Source organism: Somniosus microcephalus, chromosome 1 (assembly GCF_052327205.1).
Source record: "Somniosus microcephalus isolate GS21.2 chromosome 1, FLI_Smic_1.0, whole genome shotgun sequence".
NCBI lineage: Eukaryota > Metazoa > Chordata > Chondrichthyes > Squaliformes > Somniosidae > Somniosus > Somniosus microcephalus.
Genome location: NC_140987.1, coordinates 388,309,159 through 388,334,426, shown reverse-complemented (window position 1 = coordinate 388,334,426; position 25,268 = coordinate 388,309,159). Strand labels below are relative to the sequence as shown.

At 48.6% G+C, this 25,268-nt stretch overlaps 1 protein-coding gene across 2 annotated transcripts in view; it reads left to right on the top strand.

The window, feature by feature from the left end:
- LOC147125082 (lectin-like) overlaps nt 1-24,367 on the top strand; it is a 97,594-nt gene extending 73,227 nt beyond the window's left edge. Inside the window, exons 3-5 of one of the 2 annotated variants that reach the window (XM_085997137.1) lie at nt 1,762-1,902; nt 2,021-2,126; nt 22,397-24,367. In XM_085997137.1, coding sequence (XP_085853263.1) covers nt 1,762-1,902; nt 2,021-2,126; nt 22,397-22,476 — 327 coding nt within the window. In that variant the 3' untranslated portion in view covers nt 22,477-24,367. The other variant, XM_085997129.1, reaches the window with a different exon arrangement.
- The last annotated feature ends 901 nt before the right edge of the window (nt 24,368-25,268 follow it).

Here is a 25,268-nt window from a genome sequence, read left to right as displayed (position 1 = left end):
CCTGCATACTAACCTTTTGAGTTTCGTGCACCAGGACCCCCAGATCCCTTTGTACTTCAGTACTTTCCAGTTTCTTGCCATTAAGATAATAACTTGCTCTACGATTTTTCCTGCCAAAGTGCATAACCTCACACTTTCCAGTATTGTATTCCATCTGCCAAATCTCTGCCCACTTACTTAGCCTGTCTATGTCCCCTTGCAGGTTTTTTATGTCCTCCTCACTCACTACTTTCCCTCCCATCTTAGTATCATCTGCAAACTTTGATATGTTACACTCGGTCCCCTCCTCCAAATCGTTAATATAGATTGTAAAGAGTTGGGGACCCAGCACTGACCCCTGCGGAACACCACTAGTTACTGATTGCCAGTCTGAGAATGAACCATTTATCCCAACTCTCTGCCTTCTGTTAGATAGCCAATCCTCTATCCATGCCAGAATATTACCTCCAATCCTGTGATTTTTTATCTTAAGCAATAATCTTTTGTGTGGCACCTTGTCAAATGCCTTTTGGAAGTCTAAATACACTACGTCCACTGGTTCCCCTTTATCCACCCTATATGTTACTTCCTCAAAGAACTCCAGCAAATTTGTCAAACATGACTTCCCCTTCATAAAACCATGCTGACTTTGTCCTATTAAATTATGATTATCCAAATGTCCTGTTACTGTCTCCTTAATAATGGACTCCAAAATTTTACCTACCACAGATGTTAGGCTAACCGGTCTATAGTTTCCAGCCTTCTGTCTACTGCCCTTTTTAAATAAGGGTGTTACATTAGCAGTTTTCCAGTCTGCCGGGACCTTTGCCGAGTCCAGGGAGTTTTGGAAAATTATTACCAATGCATCCACAATCCCTACCGCCACTTCCCTCAAGACCCTAGGATGTAAGCCATCAGGTCCAGGTGATTTATCCACCTTGAGTCCCATTATTTTACCGAGTACCACTTCCTTAGTGATTTTGATCGTGTTTAGCTCCTCCCCCCCTATAGCCCCCTGTTTGTCCAGTGTTGGGATATTCTTAGTGTCTTCTACTGTAAAGACTGATACAAAATATTCATTCAGTGTTTTTGCCATCTCCATATTTCCCACCATTAATTTCCTGGTCTCATCCTCTAAGGGACCAACATTTACTTTAGCCACCCTTTTTCTTTTTATATAACTATAAAAACTCTTACTATCTGTTTTTATATTTTTTGCTAATTTACTTTCATAATCTATCTTCCCTTTCTTAATCAATCTTTTTGTTATTTTTTGCTGTCTTTTAAAGTTTTCCCAATCCTCTATCCTCCCACTAGATTTGGCTACCTTATATGCCCTTGTTTTTAGTCGAATACTATCCTTAATTTCTTTACTTAGCCACGGATGGCTGCCTTTTCTTTTATACCCTTTTCTTAGTGGAATATATATTTTTTGGAAGTTGTAAAATAACTCCTTAAATGTACACCACTGATCATCTGACTCCAGAGTTACACTGCCAAACTTGTCTTCTTGCAGCAACAATGCAAACGTGGCAGGATAACAGCAACCTTCATTTTATTACGCTCGGAAATATTGAGAAGCACATTGTTTCAATTCCCATCCAGCTATGGGGACACTTCCAAAGTCAGGAACCTAGTGAGAGCAGTTGGTCATGCATAACCCTTCAAAAAGCTGCACCAAATATAAATATCCCTGCAAATAAGCTGTCAATGTGTGTAATTTGTAAGATTTTAGTGAATGAATAAATCTCATATAATGTTTGAATATATTTTCTTTGTTAGGTATACTGTCAAAACCTTTTACCTGGTTGTCACCTTGCATCAATACACAGCAACAAGAATAACGACTTTGTCTTAAATTTAGTACAAAAGATGACTAACCCACCACTTAAGATTTGGATCGGTAGCTCTGATTTCTACAAGGTAAATATAACTCATATATTCAAATTTCAAATTTCCTTTAATATTTTCTAATTTTTATCAATAAATCTGGGATAATTTCCCTGAAAAATATTTCTCTTGCTCCCCTTCTCTAACTCAGGATAATATACAGTTTTGGACTGATGGATCCAGATGGGATTATCAAAACTGGCTTGCAGGAAAACCCATTGCTGGCGCACACTGCAACGCAATGATAGTACCTGCGGGTAGGATGTTTCTCATTAAAGTGTAAAATGGTGACTTTCTGCTACTCCACGTGGACAGTTCCAACACTGTTATTAAAATGGAGTATCTTTGCCTGTCTCTGTGACATTCTGTGCTTGTCTGCCTGTATTTACATTCGTTGGTATGTATAAATACAATGGGGTAGAATTTCCATGCGGCTTCTCCAATCTCCTGCTCTAACTTCAGTAGAAGATCGCAGAAACCTCTGAGAAATGGCATTAACAGACATTTACTCAGTTTCTCCGGGTTTCTGCTGATCTTCCACAGAAGTTACAACACAAAATCGGAAAAACCTTGCGGAAATTACTGGCAAATTTTTATTTGCTTACCCATTTGTTGAGTCTGTGGTTTCAATTGCAGTTATACTGAATAACAGGACACAGACTACAGAAGTAAGTAAACAGGTCTTTAGTGATTGAGGGTCAGGGCTGAACTGGGATACACTTTGCTCTGCAGGGTTTATATACCGGTGTGGTCACCACCGGTACTACAATGTACAGGAGCCATCAAAAAGTAGTCCATCACCTTAAGGTATCCTCTTAAGGTGGTACAGGTTACATACACTACAATTCCTCCCCATTTAGCTTAACAGTGTACACACCAAATTAAACATTACATGGATAACATATATACAATTTACACACAACTGTTCAAAGATTCAGTCTCTGAGGAGGCCTCCTGATCCGGCCCGGATAACGCCTTTCAGGGGTCTCTGGTTCTCGTTGCTGGGGTGACTCATCCACTTGATCTCTTATGGATTGAACATCATCAGGTACGTTCGAGTCTGAGGTAGATGCTACAGGCTCAATAAGTTCTTCAACTGGTGTCTCTGCCGTAGACATGGGGTCGACCCTTGTTCTCGATTCCACAAGTTGGTCAGCATGACGTCGTATTACGTTCTCTCCAACGTCTACCATGTACATCAAGGGTCCTTGTCGTGCACGAATTGTTCCAGGTTGCCATTTATCATCCCTATAGTCCCTGGCCAACACTGGTTGTCCTATTTCGAAACTACGAGTGGCCTTGTTATTTACATGCTGGAATTGCTTGTTTTCGACTTCCCTTCGCACATTGGGTTTTAACAAATCCAACCGGGACCGCAACCTTCTGTTATAGAACATTATGGCAGGGCTTTGATTTGTCACTGAATGCGTGGCGTTTCGATACGCCATCAGGAAATTGTCCACCTTGTGTTGTAGTGGAATATGGTCTTCACTCATGGCCTTTATCGCCTTTTTGAACGTTTGAACAAATCTCTCGGCCAACCCATTTGTAGCCGGATGATATGGGGCAGATGTATAGTGTTTCACCCCATTCTTTTTCATGAATTTCTTGAATTCTTCTGACACGAACTGTGGTCCGTTGTCTGAACATATTTGCTCCGGCAACCCATTCCTTGCAAATATGGTTCTTAGAACTGCGATCGTCTTCTCAGAGGTAGTGGTCGGCATCTTAATCACTTCTGGCCATTTAGATTGTGCGCCTACTGCTATCAAAAACATGGAATCCATGAATGGACCTGCAAAGTCGATATGCACACGTTGCCATGGGGCTGAAGGCCATTCCCACGGATGCAGCGGTGCAATTGGAGGTGCATTTTGAACTTTTTGGCACCCTGAGCAGCTTTTAGTCAGATCCTCTATTTGTTTGTCGATACCTGGCCACCACACATAAGCCCTAGCAAGGCTTTTCATCTTGACTCCCCCCAGATGACCTTCGTGCAATTCTTTCAGAACTCTCTTAATTTTGGAGGAATAATCACCCTTGTTCCATACATCAATGTTCCTTGACATACGGACAGCTGTTCTCGTCTGGCTGAGAATGCTGGTAACAGTGGTTCGCCATGTGCTGGCCATCCCTTCACTGTCAAGTCCTAGACCCGAGACAGTGTCGGGTCATTTCGGGTCTCTCTCTCAATACCCGCATTGGTGACTGGTAAGCATTCGATGATGGTTGAGTGAAATATCTCTACAGGGTCAACTGCCGGTGCCTCTTCCGTTGTAGGTAGTGGCAGGCGCGACAGCCCATCAGCATTACCATGTTGCTTTGTACCTTTGAATTTAATATCATATTGATGTGCCCCTAGGAAAAGGGACCATCTCTGAAGCCTCTGCGCCGTCATTACCGGAACACCCTTCTTAGGGTTGAAAATGGAAACCAACGGCTGGTGATCTGTCAGCAGCGTAAACTTTTGGCCTTGCAGGTAATGGTTAAATTTCTTAACTCCCCACACGGGGCTGAGAGCCTCCCTATCTACCTGAGCATAGTTGCGCTCAGCGGAGGTCAATGATCTGGATGCGAAAGCGACTGGCCTTTCCGAGCCATCTGGAAACTTATGTGAGAGCACTGCCCCGATACCATATGGAGAAGCATCACAAGCTAAGCGAATAGGCAGCGTTGGGTTAAAGTGAGCCAACACTTCCTTAGAGGTGATCAGTGCTTTGCTCTTTTGAAAAACCCGCTTACAATCATCGCTCCACTTCCATGGTATTCCCATTTGCAAAAGAGTGTTTAGCGGGCGTAACACCGTGGATAAATTTGGAAGAAACTTATGGTAATAGTTAACCAACCCGAGGAACGACCTCAACTGGGATACATTCTCCGGTGCAGGAGCTTTTACAACAGCTTCGATCTTGTCAGGTGACTTATGGAGCCCCTCCTGGTCAATGACGTGGCCGCAGTACGAGATTCGCTTTTGAAAGAACTCGCATTTCTGGCGATTAACTCTGAGCCCATATTCTTTCAATCTGATGAGCACCTGCTCCAAATTCGCGAGGTGATCGTTATCGTTATCTCCTGTAATCAGGATGTCATCCAGGTAGCATTGTGTGCCTGGAATTCCCTGCAATACCTGCTCCATGGCCCTTTGCCAAATCGCTGGAGCCGATGCCACTCCAAAAACCAGTCTGTTATACCGATATAAGCCCTTATGCGTGTTGATCGTGAGATACTGACGTGACGCTTCAGCAACTTCCATCTGTAGGTACGCCTGCGCCAGGTCTATCTTAGTGAAGTGTTTCCCGCCAGACAGCGAAGTGAAGATATCTTCAATCCGTGGAAGTGGGTATTGCACCATGTGAAGAACCGGATTAACAGTGATCTTGAAATCGCCACAGATGCGAACACTCCCAGGTTCCCCCGGCTTGTTGCTCAACGAACGCTTCATGACAGGAATAATGGGTGTAGCCCATTCGCTCCAGTCCACCTTGGACAGTACCCCTGAACGTTCTAGCCCTTCCAGCTCTGCTTCCACAGCAGGTCGTATCGCATAAGGCACCGGTCTGGCTTTGAAAAATTTTGGGTTTGCATGTTCGTCAACCTTGATGGTTGCCGTAATTCCTTTCAGTGTTCCAAGTCCCTGTTGGAACACCTCCTTAGCATCGTCTAAGATTTTGGACAGTTGTTTAGGTTTGACGTCATCCTCCTTACAGGCATCTACAGTCAGTGGTTGTATGGAATGCCAGTCCACATTTATTCTCCGGATCCATTCCCGTCCCAGTAGTGGCGGACTTCCATCAGGTAACACATACAAGTCCATTTTCTGAAATTCTTTACCATTGTAGATCACGTTTACTTTTATCATTCCTTTGGGGTATACTATTTGCCCCGTGTATGTTTTCAATACAATCTCCGTATCCCTCAGGGGAATGTGCGAGAATAACCTTTTGTAATCTTGCTTATTCATGACCGTTAATGCCGACCCAGTGTCCAATTCCATCTTCACTTGGACTCCTGCTATCTGAAGCGTGACCCAGATAGTTTGGTGGTCTGCTGTGTTACCCACATTATGTATTTTCAGACAACCCAGTTGCTTACTGCTGGAGTCTGAATCCGTCTTCTGTTCATCCGAACTGTTCTCTGTCACCTTGTGTACTTTTTTGTACTTCTCCTGCGGTGACTTTTTGCTGCTGGTCTTCTTTCCTGACCGGCATACTCTCGCTATGTGACCAAGTTTGCCACATTGCCGGCATTCTTTATCTTTGAACCAGCACTGGTTCTGGTCATGCGTTGTCCTTCCACAACGATAGCACTTTACTGTGCCCAATGCCATTTCATTGGTGCTGAATTCCAATGGCCTTTGCTGTATCTCTGCAGTGCCTCGTGCTGCTACCTCGTGGGATGCTGCAATGCTGAAAGCTTTGTCCAGCGTAAGATCCTTTTCCTCCAGCAGTCGCTTCTGGGTTCCTTCCCTTAGGAGCCCACACACAAACTTATCTCTCAGTGCGTCTGCTAGTTCTGTTCCGAACTGGCAGTACTTTGATAACTTGCGCAGTTCTGTTAGGAATTCAGCATTGCTTTCTTCTTTAAGTTGAATTCTTTTGTAGAATTTAAATTGTTCCGCTATCAGCAGCGGCGTGGGGTTTAAACACTCCTGCAGGATAGTAACAATATCCGCGAAACTCTTCCCTACCGGTTTGTCTGGTGTTACAAGGTTCCTTAATAACCCGTACATCTTTGCACCCATTGAGTTTAATAGGGTTAGTGCTTTCTTATCCTCCGGTACCTCATTCGTTGTACAGTAAACTTCGATGCGTTCCACATAAGTGGCCCAATCTTCCACATCGTTATCAAAAGCAGTGATGTTACCCGTTTTTGGCATCCTTGCTGAGTTTCTCCTTCCCCTTTGGATATTATTATTATTTTTTTTTTCATTTTTTTTTTCAAAATGGCGGCTTTTCCCGCGCTTGGCGGCTTTTCCCGCACTTGTCTTCTTCCCCCGCCGACTCAAAATGGCGATTCCCACGCTATTGCCGTCCACGCCTCCCAGCGGTCCTTTATTTTCCCCTGCGTTGCTGCTCTTGTTCCCCCGCCGCTCCCGCGGTCCCTGTGGCCATAAACGCTTTTCTGGCTGCTGCGCGTCTCTGCCCGATTGCAGTCCGGCCCCTGACACTGGCTGCAGCCGTGTTCTCCGCCCTTTTCATCGTTTTCCCTCCCCTTCTCCCCTGACAACTCGGCCGACTTCCCCCCCGTGCCGCTCGATCGGGCTTACCCGCCGCTGTCGTAGAAGGGATGCTCACTGATGCTTGACTTCGTGGTCAGCAAACCAACCCGGGTTTCCGATGGCCTCCCGTGCGATGCAGGATGTTGAGGGCGGGTGCCCTTTTTCGACGCCCGTTCCTGAGGACGAAGCTTCCTTTGATGCAAAACTGCCACAAGGTAAGATCAGACTCGTCGCCACTGTTGAGTCTGTGGTTTCAATTGCAGTTATACTGAATAACAGGACACAGACTACAGAAGTAAGTAAACAGGTCTTTAGTGATTGAGGGTCAGGGCTGAACTGGGATACACTTTGCTCTGCAGGGTTTATATACCGGTGTGGTCACCACCGGTACTACAATGTACAGGAGCCATCAAAAAGTAGTCCATCACCTTAAGGTATCCTCTTAAGGTGGTACAGGTTACATACACTACACCATTCTTTGCTCTTCTCCTTCTGAAGGTATTGGTTCATGCTGGGGTAAGATCGCACGACTAACTTTCACCTTTGTGTAACTTGCCCACGTGCCCAATTCCTATCTATGAGCCTAGACATAGGGGATTTAATTTTGTTCATGTACTAGTTTTAGTGGACTGGTTAACAACTGCTTGAAACAGTACATGGGGACATAGGAACAGGAGTAGGTCATTCAGCCCCTCGAGCCTGTTCCGCCACTCAATGAGATCATGACTGATCTGCATCTTAACTCCATTTTCCCGCCTTGGTTCCATAACGCTTAATACTCTTGCCTAACATAAACCTATCAAGGTTTTTGAAATTTGCAATTGACCTAGCCTCAACAGCTTTTTGGGGGAGAGAGTTCCAGATTTTCACTGCCCTCTATGTGAACAAGTGCTTCCTGATATGATCCCTGAACAGCCTAGCTCAATTTTAAGGTTATGTATGTGGGCATCACTGGCAAGGCCAGCATTTATTGCCCATCTCTAATTGCCCCTTGAGAAGGTGGCGGTGAGCTGCCTTCTTGAACTGCTGCAGTCCGTGTGGTGAAGGTGCTCCCTCAGTGCTGTTAGACAGGGAGTTCCAGGATTTTGACCCTGTGACGATGAAAGAATGGTGATATATTTCCAAATAAGGATGGTGTGTGACTTGGAGGGGAACTTGGAGGTGGTGGTGTTCCCATGCGGCTGCTGCCCTTGTCCTTCTAGGTGGAAGCGGTCGTGGGTTTGGGAGGTGCTGCCGAAGAAGCCTTGGCGAGTTGCTGCTGTGCATCTTGTAGATGAAACACATTGCAGCCACGGTACGCCGGTGATGGAGGGAGTGAATGCTTAAGGTGGTGGATGGGGTGCCAATCAAGCAGGCTGCTTTGTCCTGGATGGTGTCGAGCTTCTTGAGTGTTGTTGGAGCTGCACTCATCTAGGCAAGTGAAGAGCATGTTGGGATCGACAGAAATCAACAGGCTGAGACTTTCTTTAGGTAAAGGACAAAATGTGTCCTGCTTTTATCACATCTCCACATGGACTGAAAAAACCTCAGCCCCGTGCAGGGTTACAAGCAGGGGCTGATGAGTCATCACATAACCCGACACTCTTAAAGGGTCCAACACTCTTAAAGGGACCCTGCACCAATAACCCAACCCAGCATGTACATACCTCAGCATTGCTATACAAAGTGAATTGTGTTAGGTACATATAACAGCATTGGGTACACATTGTGTTATTGTCCCTTTGTGGCCTCCGCCACATACGTCACCCCAGAATTCACAAGTACTGGCAATGTCAGTCATCGGGGGGGCCGGATCAATCGGTTGGAACGGCTCCTCGATTCCGGGGTGGAGACCAGGGGGTTCGTCGGGGGGACCTCGGGCGCTCGGTGGTGAACGGAGGGCGTGGAAAGCGGAGGTCGGCCCCGTCTCGGGGGCTGTGCCAACTCAACGGGTCGGTCCAGATCCAGGTGGGCCGGCTTGAGGCGGTCGACGGAAATGCAGTCCGGCTTGCCGCCGACATCTACGACGAACGTCTTGTCCCCGGTTTCCAAGATGTGGAATGGCCCATCGTAGGGTGGCTGCAGTGGTCCCCAGTGGGCGTCGTGGCGGACGAAAACGTACTCCGCCGCACGAAGGTCGAGTGGAATGTGGGACTGCGGGAGGCCGTGCTGCGACGTGGGCACTGGAGCGAAAACCTTGGCGTTGTCTAGAAGGTCGGACCGCTGATGGGCTGCGGACCAAGGCTCCGTTGCGTTGGGGACGAAATCCCCGGGAACCCGCAGCGGCTGTCCGTAGACGAGCTCGGCGGACGAGGATTGAAGGTCCTCCTTGGGAGCGGCCCTGAGTCCCAGCATGACCCACAGAAGTCTGTCGATCCAGCCATCGTCCCGGAGGCTGGCTCGGAGCGCGGCCTTCATGGAGCGATGGAACCGTTCACACAACCCGTTGGCCTGAGGGTGGTAAGCTCTGGTGCGGTGGAGTTTCAACCCGAGGTCTTGGACGACGGCATTCCAGAGCTCTGACATGAACTTGGGTCCCCGGTCGGAGGAAATGTCAGATGGGGCGCCGAATCGGGCGATCCAAGTGCTGATGAACGCCCGAGCTACATCGGCGGCCGTCGTCGAAGACAGCGGGATGGCTTCCGGCCATCGGGTGGTTCTGTCGACCATTGTGAGGAGGTGGGTGTACCCGCAGGAGGGTGGCAGGGGCCCTACCAAGTCCACGTTAACGTGGTCAAACCGCCTCTCGGGTACTGCGAAAGGCGCCAACGGGGCCATGGTATGGCGATGTACCTTGGAGCGTTGGCATACCACGCAGGTGCTGGCCCAGTCGCGCACGTCTTTCCTGAGCCCGTGCCAGACGAACTTGGCCACCACCAGTTTCTGCGACGGCTTCCTGCCTGGGTGGGAAAGATTATGGATGGCGTCGAATACTTGCCGTCTCCACCCTTCGGGCACGACGGGACGTGGCTGCCCAATGGAGACGTCGCACAGGAATGTGGTGCCGGCAGCGTCGAACGCGACGTCTGCGAGTTGAAGGCCCGTGACCGCCATTCTGTAGGCCTGGACGTCCAGGTCGGAGGCCTGGTCGGCCGCCATGCGGGTGTAGTCGACTCCAAGGTGTACGGCGCTGGCGACGGCTCGGGAGAGGCAGTCGGTGACGGGGTTGTCTTTCCCAGCCACATGCTGGATGTCCGTCGTAAATTCCGAAATGAAGGCCAAGTGGCATTGCTGCCGGGCCGACCACGGCTCGGAGGCTTTGGCCATGGCAAAGGTCAATGGTTTGTGGTCCACGAACGCCGTGAACGGGCGGGCCTCCAACAGGAAACGGAAGTGTCGGACAGCGAGGTAGAGGCCGAGGAGCTCGCAATCAAATGTGCTGTACTTCCGCTCATTGGGGCGGAGCTGCCGGCTGAAGAAGGCGAGTGGCTGCCAGGCGCCATTGACCCACTGTTCTTGGACGGCGCCGACTGCGTAATCCGAGGCGTCGGTGGTGAGAGCGATCGGCGCATCGGGCAACGGGTGCGCCAGCATGGTCGCGTTGGCCAGGGCCCTCTTCGTGTCTGTGAAAGCAGCGGCCATCTCATCAGACCAGTTGACGGTGAGTTTGTCGGGCTTGCCTTTGAGGGCCTCGTAAAGGGGCCGCAGAAGCTGGGCTGCTCGGGGGATGAAACGATGGTAAAAGTTCACAATGCCCAAAAACTCCTGTAGGGCCTTAACAGTGAGGGGCCGCGGGAAGTCCATCATGACCTCCACTTTCAATGGGAGTGGCACTGCCCCATCCTTCGTGATGCGGTGCCCGAGAAAGTCGATCGAGGACAGCCCGAACTGGCACTTGGCCGGGTTGACGATTAGGCCGTGTTGGCTGAGTCGTTCGAAAAGAGTCCGGAGGTGGGACACATGTTCCATCCTGGAGGCGCTGGCGATGAGGATGTCATCCAGGTATACGAACAGAAACGTCAGGTCCCGTAACACGGTGTCCATGAGGCGTTGAAAAGCCTGTGCGGCGTTTTTGAGGCCAAATGGCATGCGGAGCAATTCGAATAGCCCGAACGGGGTGATCACCGTGGTTTTCGGAACATCCTGCGGCCGGACGGGGACCCAGTGATAACCTTGGACGAGGTCCACTTTCGAGAATACCACTTTCCCGGCCAGGCGGGCAGAGAAATCCTGGATGTGTGGGATAGGATAGCGGTCGGGGGTCGTCGCGTCGTTGAGGCACCGGTAGTCTCCACACGGGAGCCACCCACCGCCTGGTTTCGGGGCGATGTGGAGGGGCGAAGCCCACGGACTGTTCGACCGGCGGATGATGCCGAGGCGCTCCATGGTGTCGAACTTGGCTTTGGCAATGGCGACCTTCCCCGGGTCGAGGCGCCGAGCGCGGGCATAGACGGGCGGACCGGTGGTAGAAATGTGGTGTTCTACCCCGTGTTTGGTGGCAGCGGACGAGAACGTGGGTCTCGTAAGGTCCGGGAACTGGGTGAGGAGATGGGAAAACTCGTCGGAGGCCGCGAGTGCGTTGGACAACAGCATTCTGCTGGACCTACTGAGGGAACACGGGAGCGAGCTGAAGGTTTCAGCGTTGATGAGACGTCAGTTCTTGACGTCCACCAAAAGGCCATTGGCGCAGAGGAAGTCAGCGCCGAGGAGGGGGGTGGACACTTTTGCTGTGACAAAGTCCCAAGTGAACCGTTGCCCGCCCAAACAAAGCACCACGTTCCGTGTCCCAAAGGTGCGGATGGAACTGCCGTCAGCGGCTTCGAGGACGGGGCCGTGGTTCCCCCCTTGGATGTCTATGGATGACGCGAGCAGGATGCTCACCTGAGCGCCCGTGTCGCAAAGGAAACGGCGCCCGGAGTCGGAGTCAGTAACAAACAACAAGCTGCCTGAACGGCCGACAGCCATAGCAACCGACGAGCGGTCTTTAGTTTGCTTCGACGCGGGAAAACTGCATGGGGGCCGGCACCTCCGGGCCTTGGGGCCGAACTGCGCATGGTAGAAGCAGAGGCCTGAGGGTTGCCGCCATTGGGCTGTATCAGTGGGGGTAGGGCACCGCGTGGCCGCGCAGTACTGTTGCCTGGCGGAAAAAAATTGGTCGGCCTCCTTGGCCAGGTCGCGGAAATCGGTAATAGAAGAGTTGGCTAGCGCCGACCGTACCTGACCTGGTAGCTGCTGGAGGAACAGTTCCTTGAAGAGGAAACACGGCGTGTGTGTGCCCAGGAGGGCCAGCATGTGGTCCATCAGCTCCGAGGGCTTGGAGTTGCCAAGCCCGGGCAGGGAGAGGAGCCGGCGAGCGCGTTCGGCTTCGGTGAGGCCAAATGTCCATAGAAGGTGCGCCTTAAGCGTGTCGTATTTGCTGTGCTCCGGGGGGTTTTCGAGCAGGTTCACGACTCTGGCCGCGGTGGAGCTGCCGAGAGCAGAGACGACATAGTAGTACCTCGTGTCGTCTGCGGTGATGTTCCGGATTGCAAATTGAGCTTCGGCCTGGGCGAACCAAGCGGCAGCCTGTTGTTCCCAAAACTCGGGAAGTTTGATAGAAACGGCGTTCGTCGCCATTTCAGAAGAGGCCTTTGGAATCGTCCGAAGGAGCAGCGGGGTCACCAATGTTGGGATCGACAGAAATCAACAGGCTGAGACTTTCTTCAGGTAAAGGACAAAACATGTCCTGCTTTTATCACATCTCCACATGGACTGAAAAAACCTCAGCCCCGTGCAGGGTTACACGCAGGGGCTGATGAGTCATCACGTAACCCGACACTCTTAAAGGGCCCGACACTCTTAAAGGGGCCCTGCACCAATAACCCAACCCAGCATGTACATACCACAGCATTGCTATACAAAGTGAATTGTGTTAGGTACATATAACAGCATTGGGTACACATTGTGTTATTGTCCCTTTGTGGCCTCCGCCACAAGCATTTCATTACACTCCTGGTGGAAGGGCTTTAGGGAGTCAGGAGGTGAGTCACTCACCGCAGAATACCCAGCCTCTGACCTGCTCTTGTTGCCACAGTAGTTATGTGGCTGGCCCAGTTAAGTTTCTGGTCAATGGTGACCTCCAGGATATTGATGGTGGGGGATTCGAAAATGGTAATGCCATTAAATGTGAAGTGGAGGTAGTTAGACTTTCTCTTGTTGGACATAGTCATTGCCTGGCACTTGTGAGGCGCGAATGTTACTTGCAACTTATCAGCTTAAGCCTGAATGTTATCCAGGTCTTGCTGCATGCGGGCACGGACTGCTTCATTATCTGAGGAATTGCGAATGGTGCTGAACAGTGTGCAATCATCACCGAACATCCCCACTTCTGCCCTTATGATGGAAGGAAGGTCATTGATAAAACAGTTGAAGATGGTTGGGCCTAGGACACTGCCCTGAGGAACTCCTGCAGCATTGTCCTGAGGCTGAGATGTTTGATTTCCAACAATCACAACCATCTTACTTTGTGCTAGGTATGATTCCAGCCAGTGGAGAGTTTTCCCCCCGATTCCCATTGACTTCAATCTTACTAGGGCTCCTTGATGCCACACTTAGTCAGATGCTGCCTTGACGTCAAGGGCTGTCACTCTCACTTCACCTCTGGAATTCAGCTCTTTTGCCCATGTTTGGACCAAGGCTGTAATGAGGTCAGGAGCCAAGTGGTCTTGGCGGAACCCAAACTGGGCATCGGTGAGCAGATTATTGGTGAGTAAATGCCACTTGATAGCACTGTCGACGACACCTTCCATCACTTTGCTGATGATTGAGAGTAGAATGTTGGGGTGGTAATTGGCCGGATTGGATTTGTCCTGCTTTTTGTGGACAGGACATACCTGAGCAATTTTCCACTTTGTCAGATAGATGCTAGTGTTGTAGCTGTACTGGAACAGCTTGGCTAGAGGCACGACTAGTTCTGGAGCACAAATCTTCAGCACGACAGCCGGGATGTTGTCGGGGCCCACAGCCTTTGCTGTATCCAGTATGCTCAGCTGTTGACTCAACTGGCCTTGCTATCTTTTTTGATCTCAAACGGAACTCTGATATGCTGCCAAGAACCTTAGGGTTAAATTTTCAGGCCGGCTGCCCAGCTGAAACTGGGTGGTAGTGACCTGTAAATGGTGTGTGAGAACTTACCACCCCATTGCCGTCCCACAAACTAAACCTGGGCTACTTCTGCTCCAGCTCCAATTCCCCCAGAGACTGGGGGTCCCCCCATGGGACATATCTTCCTCTGGCTGTAGCCTGGCCGGGCTGCCCAGTGCAAACGAGGTCCAGTCCTCAGAGTGGATCGGGCCTCCTGGCAGGACTACGGATCAGTTGGCCAGCATGTTGTACCGGTCAACTGCCTGCTCTAGAGGAGAATCCACCCCTTGGTATACTCTTTCACACCATACACTTCCTTTTCCCTTTACAAATGGTAAATACTTAAAAGGCAAAGATCAACCAAAATTTGAATGCTGCCCCCACATCTGGCCAACATCTCTCTCACACACTTTGACAGCATACAAGGAAATGTTTTTCTCCTGAAAGACATTTCTTTTCTCACCAGTAGTCTCCAAACTCTAACTCCATTGCCACCTTCCTTCCTTCACTCTATGGGCTGGATTTTACTAACCTCGGTGGGTCCGGGACAGGCGATGTCCATGGCGAGTCCCGACCCCACAGCTGTGTCGATCCGGGCCTCCGACATGATTTTACCATGATTGGGCTTGTTAAGCCCGCCCTGCGAGGTTCCCAGCCAATTAAAAGGAAGCCGATCTGATGACATCATCTGATGACATGTCATCAGCCGGTTTCCTTAAAGGGACCATGTCCACATTCATTTTGACAATTGTGTTGTCAATGTCCTGAAGCATTTGAGGTGCTGCAAACACTGACAAGCACTGCACAAAAGTGCAAGGCTGCATCCAGGCTCCAATGGGCAGAAGAGACTTCCCCAGGAGACCAACGCAGCCTGCACAGGAGGACACAAGCAGGGATGTCGTCAGGCTGCAATGGCACAAAGCTTTCAATGATCTCAGTAGATCACAAAATGTTACTGCAAAACCACACTCAACCTCATCCTGATGTGCCAATCATCACATCCCCATCACTCTGCCTTCCCTACCTGACTTCTGCACATCCTTACTCACACCAACTTACCTTGCACCTCCACCCATCCCTCTCTATCTACATTATCACTTCCCCATCTCACTAGCCACTCCTCACACTCACCCTCATCCTAGTGCAATCATACCAACTAACAACACACAAGGGTAGGCAGTTGGGTGTTATTGCCAATGTTCATATGAAGTTTCTGTTAATGTTTTGTCAAACATTTAAATCTTTATTTTCAACACTTTGAAAACTTGGACAGATCTGTGTGCACCTTTGGAAGTGGCTTAGTGAGTTGCAGTGAATGGTGAGGCATAACGGTAACCCCCCCGCAATGCTGATGAGTGTGAAAGGAATGGCTTGGGCATTGTAGCGATGCTTTATGGCGTTGGTGTGGGGTGGTGCCAACCTGGCACATCATGAGGCAGCCAGGGTGTACAGCATTAAGTGAAGTAAATCTGGCCATGGTGAGGCCATGTGGTCGGGTGCTGATGCTGTATGTCCTGTACAGCATCAGGTGATTGTGAAGAAGGTTGGTGCTGTTTTTGGTGCTGCTGGTGTGCCTGGTGATGCTGGTGTTGGGGCTGATCGTGGTCAGATTCTGAGGACCAAGTTGAAATTTTTTCAAGGGCACCGATACTGATGGAATAGATGGCAGGTGAGGTTGAGATGACAGACGCGATCTGTCAACGGTGTAAGAGGTTGCTCCAAAGAGGTGACACTGGATAGAGAGTTTGCTTCAAATACTTCAAACCTCCATAAAGCTGAAAAGTGTATTCCAAATCCTGAAGGCTCCAGTTTCTAAGATTGGAAATTGAACAGCTGTGAAATCGTAGCTTTAATACCATTTTTGCAGCTGTCAACTATTCACAGCAATGCAGAGTCATTGAGAACCCGACACACCTGACGTGATCCCTGAGCGCTGGGAACCTCGTAAAAAACATGGAAAATCATTAGGACCTGGTAAAATGCTGCTTAAATACGTTTAAGCAGCTTCTTAAGTATCTCAATTGCCTGACCCGCCGCTTAGTGCCAGGCCTGCAAACCGCAGGCAGAGCCGGCACGAGTGAAACGCACAAGGAGTCGGGTTTATAGCGGGTACCACCCCGCTGTCAATCTTTTTTATTTTGACAGCAGACCCGCCTCCGATCCCGTCCTCTGAGTGTCGGCAAAATTCAGCCCTATGTCACCCCTATGGTTATTATCCCTTTTAACTTTCTTCCTTTGTACCGCTTAAGCTCAAAATACACCAAATACGAGATACTTCCAGTCTTGAAATCAAGAGACATTGCACCATTCCTTACTACAATGATTAATTTCCAGGATTTCAAATCTGTGGAACTGCTCACCTCTCTCAGATTGTCCTTCCTCCAACAATTTACATACCTTTTAAAACAAATTGTGATGCTGAACCATGTTAAGTAAGAAATTGTTTTAAAAGTGATGGCTCTGAAATTCCTGTAGTGCACTTACGCAGGGGTTCTGAAAAATTTCGGGTACACTGAGACTGATAGCACTTTGTTTAAGTAGTGTGGGTGTCAGTACAAAAGATTGGAAGAAAATCGTGAAGAAAATTGCTACCAATTTCAAAAAACTCAGTTATATCGATATCAGATAACTTTTTGCGACTAACCTTTTCAGCGTAAATCTACGCTAACGCATTATTCGTGTAAATCCAGGAAACTCACATAAGTTGATCTTTTGCAGGGGGTGGAACTATGTAAATGAGTGGCAGAGGGTTTCAACTGACGTATCTTGGAAGCGACGCAAACAATCAACAAAGTCCATCCGTAGCGATGTTTCAATCCAAAGCTGACATAAATCAGATACATGCAAATTTCCTTAGAAAGAAATGTCATATCACCACACTTGTGCCAAAATTTTCCAGGACATTCCAGGTCGCATGTTTTCCACTCCATCTATACTTTCTAAAAGATTAAAGGGGTTATGCTTGGCAATGAAACTTGTGCCTAATTTAGCAAGAGAGGGAAAAGAAATGAATGCAGCCCGAACATAAATCATCACGGCTAAGCATGAAATCTGATTTATAATCCACAAGTGAGGTTGACTTGTGGCTTAAGTCACCATAACATATTCTATTAATATCACATATCAATAATCACTAATTAAAATAACGACTATTAAAATGGCAGAGTTCCATTAAACATACCATTTGGTCCAGAGAGCTGCCGGCACATCTTTTTCTTAAAGTGCTTGATTGTGATTTTGAAAGAAATCATTACAAATCTTTATTGTAAACTAGGGACAAGTCAATCTCCCAAAATGCCTATATTTTATACATAATGCTATGAGGAACTTACTTTAATTTGCCAGCTCTGAGACTGGAAGTGTAACTATTTCAAGCAAGTCAACTAAAATTAAGGTCAGAGGTTCACGGGTTATTCCCAACTTTAGTTACAGCAGCCTTCCCTAACCTGCTGAATATGGAATAGGAGTGAATAAGACCATGAGCTTTATAGTTGTGTGTAGACTGAACCTATAGGACTAGAAATTGGATAAGGCCCGAAAATGGGCGCAGGGATTGCGATGCGTGATCAACCCGCACCCGTTCGGGGGACTGCAGGCAGCACACAAACATCGTGCTGCCTGCTAATTTACATCATTGTAGCTTTCAGTCCAGCGCTGAATGTGCTGGCGAGTGGCTGAACGCTCAGCAGTGGGTCCAAGTTCGTGCGAGGCTAGCTCCAATTAAAACCTCCACTTCTTAAAGGCAGTCTGCACCTCTTAAAGTGGAGGTGCATTCTGCCTGCAGCAGCTGCTGGAACTGGTTGTGGGGGCTAGGGTTAGAAAGAAGAAGACTGAATAATGGCTCAACAGGCTAGAGAAAGGACTCCAAGGTTCTCAGATGCAGCACTAGAGACCTTGATCCAGGAGGTCAAATCCAGGAGAGAAGTTCTCTTTCCACGGGGGGGCCAGGAGACTGTCCAGGCAACAGACTAGACTGCATTGGGAGCAGATAGCCACTGTGGTAAATGTTAACAGTTTAGCCCGGAGGACCTGGACTCAGTGCAGGAAGAAGTTTAATGATCTTACATGAGTGGTCAAGGTCAGTGAATTCATCTTCAAATGGCATATGCCACCATCTGCACCACTAGCCTCACACAATGCTCAATGCACCAGACCCCCATCACTCACCACCAACAATCTCTACTAAACATGACTCGCACCTCATATTCAAAGCTTCACCTCACCCACACACTTACCACTGCTGCAAGCCTCACACCCACATCTGACAGCTTGAGCACACTGACAGGCACATCACCCAAACACATTGCACCACACTCACTGACACACTTCCCATTCTCTTGTAGGAAAAGGTGGCTCGCCTGCATCACCTCACCCTCTTGGAGGAGACGGTGCTGGCCATTCTTGGGAGGGGCATGACTGAGCCCTTGGCCACTGGCGGGGCTGAAAGAATAGGATGCCGGTATCCTCATAATTTATCCTCCTTCTCACATCCCACTTCTCCCTCATCCCACAGTCTCTACTAATTTACATCTGCACATGGTGTAAGCATACAACTCTTGCTTTCCCCCCCCCCTCTCCTCACCACAACCCTACTCTTGTGCCTTTCTCATTTCAGACTCCCAAGAACCAAGTCTGCCCAGCCAGTGGGTCAACATGATGAGGCAGGGGAGAGTGAAGAAGAAGAAAAAGAAACACCCTTACTCGATTTCACACTCCTAGCCACCAGCTCCGATACTGACACTCTGCGTACTTTAGAGGATAAGTTAGATATGGGATCTGCACATGGTGAGACACTGGGTATGAGTGGCCTGCAGCCAGGGCAGGGGGAAAGGGTAGCTCAGGTTCCAGCTCCCCAGAGGGCGAGGTCGCACAAAAGTTCTCTGCTGCACAGGACTCAGATGAAGACTTCAATGGGCGGCCTACAGAAGAACGCTGATGGGTATGCACAATGAAATGCTTGGCATACCCATTGGCATTGGCAGGCCTGCCAGAAAGCCTGAATGCAATGTCAAGGAGCATAGAGGAGTCCAGCTCCAGCCTTGCACAGGGCTTTGCGCAGAGCTTGAAGCCCATCCTTTCCAGTGTGGAAGCGATGGGCAGATCCATTAATGCACTTGTGAACTCAACCATGATGCAGCATCTGATGGCCAATGTCTCAGCTTCCATTGCAGCAGAAGCAGAAGCCACTCAATGCCTGGGTGCTGCAGTGGAAGCTCAGACTGAAGCTATGCAAGCGCAGCTTGCTGCCACGCAAGCACAGACTGCTGCCATCATGGCTGGGTTTACCAGTGTTGAAAGAGGCTTGCAGGGTGTTACAGCAGTTCAGCAGTCTGTACTCCAGCAGATTACTAGAATTGCTGAGGCGGTGCCCCGGGGGCGTGGCAATGAATCCATGGTGGCCGACCCTGCTGTCCTCTCTCAGAATGATAGCATTTGTCCTCCCACCACTGCTACTCCGCCAGTACCCTTGCTGTTCCCTGTCAACCAGCCAGCCGAGATTGCTGCCGCGAATGCTGAGGTGGTTCTGTCTGAAGCCAAGCCTACTAGGCCCAGAGCTCCTCGAAGTCGTCCTGCTAGGTCATCTGTAGTCTCCCCCACTGAAAGTCAGCAGCCTTCCACCAGCCATGCTGCAGCCACTGGGGTAACACCGCGTAGAAGCACTAAGATAGGCAAAGGCACATGAAAGACAATCACTAAAGGAATGCGCTAAGGTGATTAGTTGATTTTTTGATGTAATACTGGATGGATAGATGTATAAAGTTCAACTGGAATGTTTGCTTTGTAGTGGCTTTTATTTCAGCATTGTGGCCAAGAGGATGACGTGATGGCCATTAACCGAGGGAAGGGAAGGTGTGGGACTAATGTTGGATGGGGAATTGGGGTTGCGTTCACTTGTACCATAGGCGGATGTCTCGATCCTGGATATCCCGGCCAGAATGGGTCTGTCTGGGTTGCGTCCTTCCTTCTGCTTCCTCCTCATCCTCCTCTGTTTACTCCTCCTCCTCTTCCTCCTCCTCCTCTTCCTCCTGCTCCCGCTACTGCTCCTGAGCTGGTGGCCACAGCCCTGGCAAGGGCTGTGCCCTCATGATGGCCAGATTGTGGAGGATACAGCAGACCATCACGAAGCAGAACCATTGCTTCAGCACCCCGATGGTCTGCTCTGTGATGTTTTGTATGGCAGCATGGCTCTCGTTTTATGCATGCTGGCCACGTGTGGTTGCGTAGCGGAGTGGAGTCATGAGCCAGGTGATAAAGGGATAGCCCTCCTCACCCAGTGGCCACCCTCTGGTTTGTTTTGGTGGCTCAAAGACTGAGGGAACAGCGGACTGGCGCAGAATAAAAGCATCATGACTGCTGCCAGGATACTGGGCATTCACCATCATGATGTGCTGAGCATAGTCGCACACCAACTGCACATTCAGTGAGTGGTAACATTTGTGGTTGCAGTACAACTCAGCATTTAGATATGGTGCCTGCAAAGCCACGTGCAGCAGTCGATGGCGCCCTGCACCATGGGGAAGCCCGTTATCCTGGCAAAGCCACATGCACACTCCTCCTGCTTCTCTCTGGTCAGAGAGAAGACAATAAAGTCCCTTCTCCTGGCATAAAGAGCATCTGCCATATCTCTTATGCAGCACTGACAGCAAACTGTGAGATGTTACAGATATCAACCTGCTCCAGCCTGGAAAGATCCCGCGCGAAGAAATTCAGGTCCACGGTCACCTTTACAGCTACTGGCAGCACTGACTTTGCCCTGGACTGAGGCTGCAGGTCTGGTTGCAAGAGGTGGCAGAGTTTTGTGAGCACCTCATTTGTAAAGCGCAGATGCCTCAAACACTGCTCCTGGGCAGGTTGAGGTAAAAGAATTGCTCTCGGAAGACCCTAGGTGGGTAAGGCCTCCTGCTGAGAGCTCTTCTCCCCCTGCTCCTCCTCTCTCTGCGAGCAGCTTGTCCTCTTCTTTTCTGCCTCTGCTCCATCTCCCTGTCATGCTGCAGGTAAAGGAGGCTGACAACTAGAGCATCCATGACTGGGAACAAGTGGTCTGACCAGAACCCTTGAAATCAGAACCAAGGCATTCTCCACTTGCAGTACCACTCCCTGTCACCTCACCAACTTTAAATAACTCTAGAAGGCTCCAAATAGTTCCATAACCTTACACAGAGCCAGTAGAAATCAAAAAGCAAGATACCGGAAAAGCGGAACACCTCTGTTCAGTCCGTAAGGGTGACCCCGAGCTTCCGATCTCCTGTCATTTCAATTCCATTCCCTCTCAGACCTCACCGTCTGCGGCCTCTTGCATTGTTCCACGGAAGCTCAGCGTAAGCTCGAGGAACAGCACCTCATCTTCCGATTAGACACTTTACAGCCTTCCGGGTTCAACAATTTCAGATCATAACCTCGGCCCCTATTATATTTTCATATTTGTTATCCACACTTTTGGTTTGTGCCTTTTCCTTTTTTTCTCTCTCCCACATGGCAGTTGTCTTTCACTCTGCCAGCGCATTTCACACTTCATCTAGAGCCATTGTTTGTTTCTTTACCTGTCCTATTACCATCACGTCTCACCTTGAACATCCCTTAATGTCTCTTCTTTCATCCCCTCCCCCATTTCCCAGCCCACAAACTGCCTTTTAATCTGTTTCATTTCCTGCCTTTTTTTCTCAGTTCTGAAGAAGGGTTTCAACCTGAAACGTTGACTCTGTTTCTCTCTCCACAGATGTTGCCTGGCCTGCTGAGTTCTTCCAGCGTCTTCTGTTGTTATACCAGAAATTGTTGATGATCCCTTTAAATAGCACTGGTTGGGGGGTCCTTCCTGCTGCTGAGTGCATGTTCAGTTGTGTGAGCTTAACACAGAGAATTAGTTCTAGCGATGACGACGAAAATGGTACTGTCGGCGTCAAACCAGCGTTGGACACTGATTGACGTCACAGTCTGCCTCTTTACCATACTTCCAGTGCACACTCCTAAAGGCCTCCCTACCGCCCGCACCAGAAGTGTGTGCTTGCTGCTCGGACCCAATTTTGGACCCAATTTGGCCCCCTCAGCAACCAAACAATGGGCACTACGCAACTAAATTTCTAGGTCTTAGTCTTAGTTTCCATTGTGATAATCTCTTAAGAAGCATGAAAATATGGTTCATTGATATAATGTGGTATTAACATATGTGTGATTAAGACTAAAGTAAATATATAGACTTAACACAGGAAGACTAAAATGAATATATTGGAGATGTTTTAATTTTTTTCTGATTTAATGTTTATATTTCAGATTCTGGCTTTTGGAGTGATGACAGCTGTGACATTAGCCTACATCCATTCATCTGCATGTACCTCTCAGAATATAATTAGATGCAAGATGAGTCAGCTCAGTGAAACATGCTGATCCTGATACTTCCAAAATGTAGTCAAAACCTCCTAAGATCTTCATTGAAGAACACTTCTCATTTAATATTAGCTTATAAAAACATGTTTAAAAACCTGGAATGAATAAAGGCCATTTAACACATCCAACCTGCTTCTCCCAATGTTCATGCCTGATTACCTCAGCCATGGCCCCCCTTCCTTCTCCCTTATCTTTTTTTCTCAATTTTTAAAAAATCAGTTATTCAATCTATTTTAATCAGGCTATAGTGTACGGTCCAGCAGGTGATGTGTTGAAATGGAGATCGATGAATACACAAGCATGACACAGAGCGCTTCATCAGATCAAGGTTACTGAGAACAAAATGGCGCTCAGATGCAAGTCCTGTCAGCAGATGGTGGCCTGAGAGATTTGCACAATGCTGGAACAAGTTACCTATAATCGATAAATGAAAGGCTCCACTCTCTTGGTTTATTGAGGACAGTGATAAACCAGGAGCATTACTTTTTGGACTCAGGGCTGGGATCTGGTAGCTCTCCTTATGTGGTCATGGAAGAAAAAAGGAAAAGGTAGAATTTCACTTGCTGTACGTTCAGGTAAAAATTTGCTATGTTTAATCAGTTTTACAGATGTATACTGCAGTCAATTTTTGTTCTAGAAATGTTTAATGTGGGGTATTGCTCTGACCAATATCAAAAAATAGGTGTTAATAAACCTTGTGTTGGAATAGAAGAGAATGACCTGAGAGCCAAATGCTCAGCAGCCAATTTTAGCATCAACCTATTTCATTATTGCCTACAGTTGTCAATATACTGTGTATTTCAAATAAATCATTTATATCTATTTAAGGTGAACATTTTTTCTGATTTACTTTCCAGTCAATGTTAATTGACCTTAGTTATAGAGAGTATCATTCTTTGTTCGACTTCTTTCTCTTACCTGGCGATTTGGTGTTTACCCTAAGAATGTAACTTTTCTTTAGTGTTTAAAGTGCAAAGAACTGCACTTTGAATGAACAAATGACTGTTAACCAGTCAGCCCAAACCATGCAAGCATTGCATTCACAAATTAGTTTAATGAGGGGTGAAATTCGACATGGGCGATAGCGTAAAACAGGCGATAGCGAATTGACAGACTGATTTACACTCCACCCGATTTCCTTTACCAAATTAAAAAGAAAACCGGGCGGACTGTAAAATGTGTCCGTTTTACAGGTGTAAAATGGGTGCCTAAGGGTCTAATATGGTAGGTGATGTGCATGCGCTAATTCTGCGCCAGAAGTGTGCTGCCCACCTGTGATGAAATAACTGTGTTCTGATATTTGTACTTGTACTTGTAATGTCTGGAATGTTCCACCGGGGGGAACCACTAATGCTCCTCCCTGGCCCCGCCCCTCTTCTGGTATGTTCTACCAAGGGCTCGGTCGATGATGAACTCTGTTAACTCTGCCATGATTCTTACTTAATAAAAGGCTTCAGTCTTAAGCTTTAACTTCACGGATTCGGGCAGTTATTTGGCACATCACCACCATATTGGTTAGGGCTGCTGAATAGGCATATCAGGGGCCTAACATCTGTTCGAGACCCCTTTCCCAAATTGGTCTCCGCCATGCATGCTGTGGTCAGTTTCTTCAGGTGCTCAGTAGCCAAACCAATGGTCATTAAAGGAACTGCTGGAGGCTGCCACTCAAAAGGCAAGTTTAACGGTTTTTACTTACCTTGTTATGGAGCCACTATCATATCATTATATAATCACAGTATATCATTATAATCACAAGCCGCTGCCGACCACCACTCACTCACCTCTCGATTGCCTTCCCCCCCACTCTCGGACACTCCCCCTATGACTAGCGAACTTCCTCTGGTGCTGCAAATGATGCCCGCAGAACTATTCTAATGAGGTCGACGGACCGATTTGTTATGGTTCTGCCGCCTGTATCATTAGGCGCCTGCAGCGAGGGCTGCACCAGGATCACACCCGATTTTTTATTTTTCTCCTATATTTTTGAGGCATTTATTACTTTTATGCCTTTTGCCCCCATGATGTTTTCATCTACAGTCTGAGCTGGGAGCTTCCTCTGCTCCTAGGTCTTTACCTTAACCAGTAACATATTCTGAGGTAGTTGCTGCTTGGAGGAGGCCATTTTATTTGTTGGGTGCTGAAGATTTGTGTTGTTTTGCCCGCATATCAAACTATTTAGTACTTCATTGACTGTAAAGTGCTTTGGTCGTGAAAGGAGCTATAAAAATGCAAGTCTGCTGCCAGGATTTCTGCTGCTAGTTTTAGTCAGCACTGTAAAAAGTATAGGGACATTAACAGGGCGTAAATGACTTTGCAACCGAGCATGGTGCTGGCATCGACTCCCGCCACATTGGCGTTGCGCCCCGATCTCCTTTGCCCTGAGATTGTGACGTCATCGCCATGCGTAGCGCCCCGGACCCGAAATTGACTTCTGCCCCCTGCAGCAGCACCGGTCGAAAACACCCTAAGAGGGCGCTAACGGGGTGCAAATCAACTAGCGCCTGGGCGTGGCGCCGCTAATGCCTCCCGCGAAATTCAGTGGCAGGTTAGTGGCGGCGCTAACCGTTAGCGCTGGGCCGCCGAAGACGACATCATCGCCGTGCGCAGCACCCCGCTCGCGCCCCGCTCGTGCACCCCGCTCGCACCCCGGCTGTTATATTGGGTGGCACCTCCCGACTTACTGGCATTCGCTATGTCCAACGGGGTCAGGGGGGCCTACCTGCAGCCCAGGCGGCGCTAGTTAAAAGGGAGGTGATGG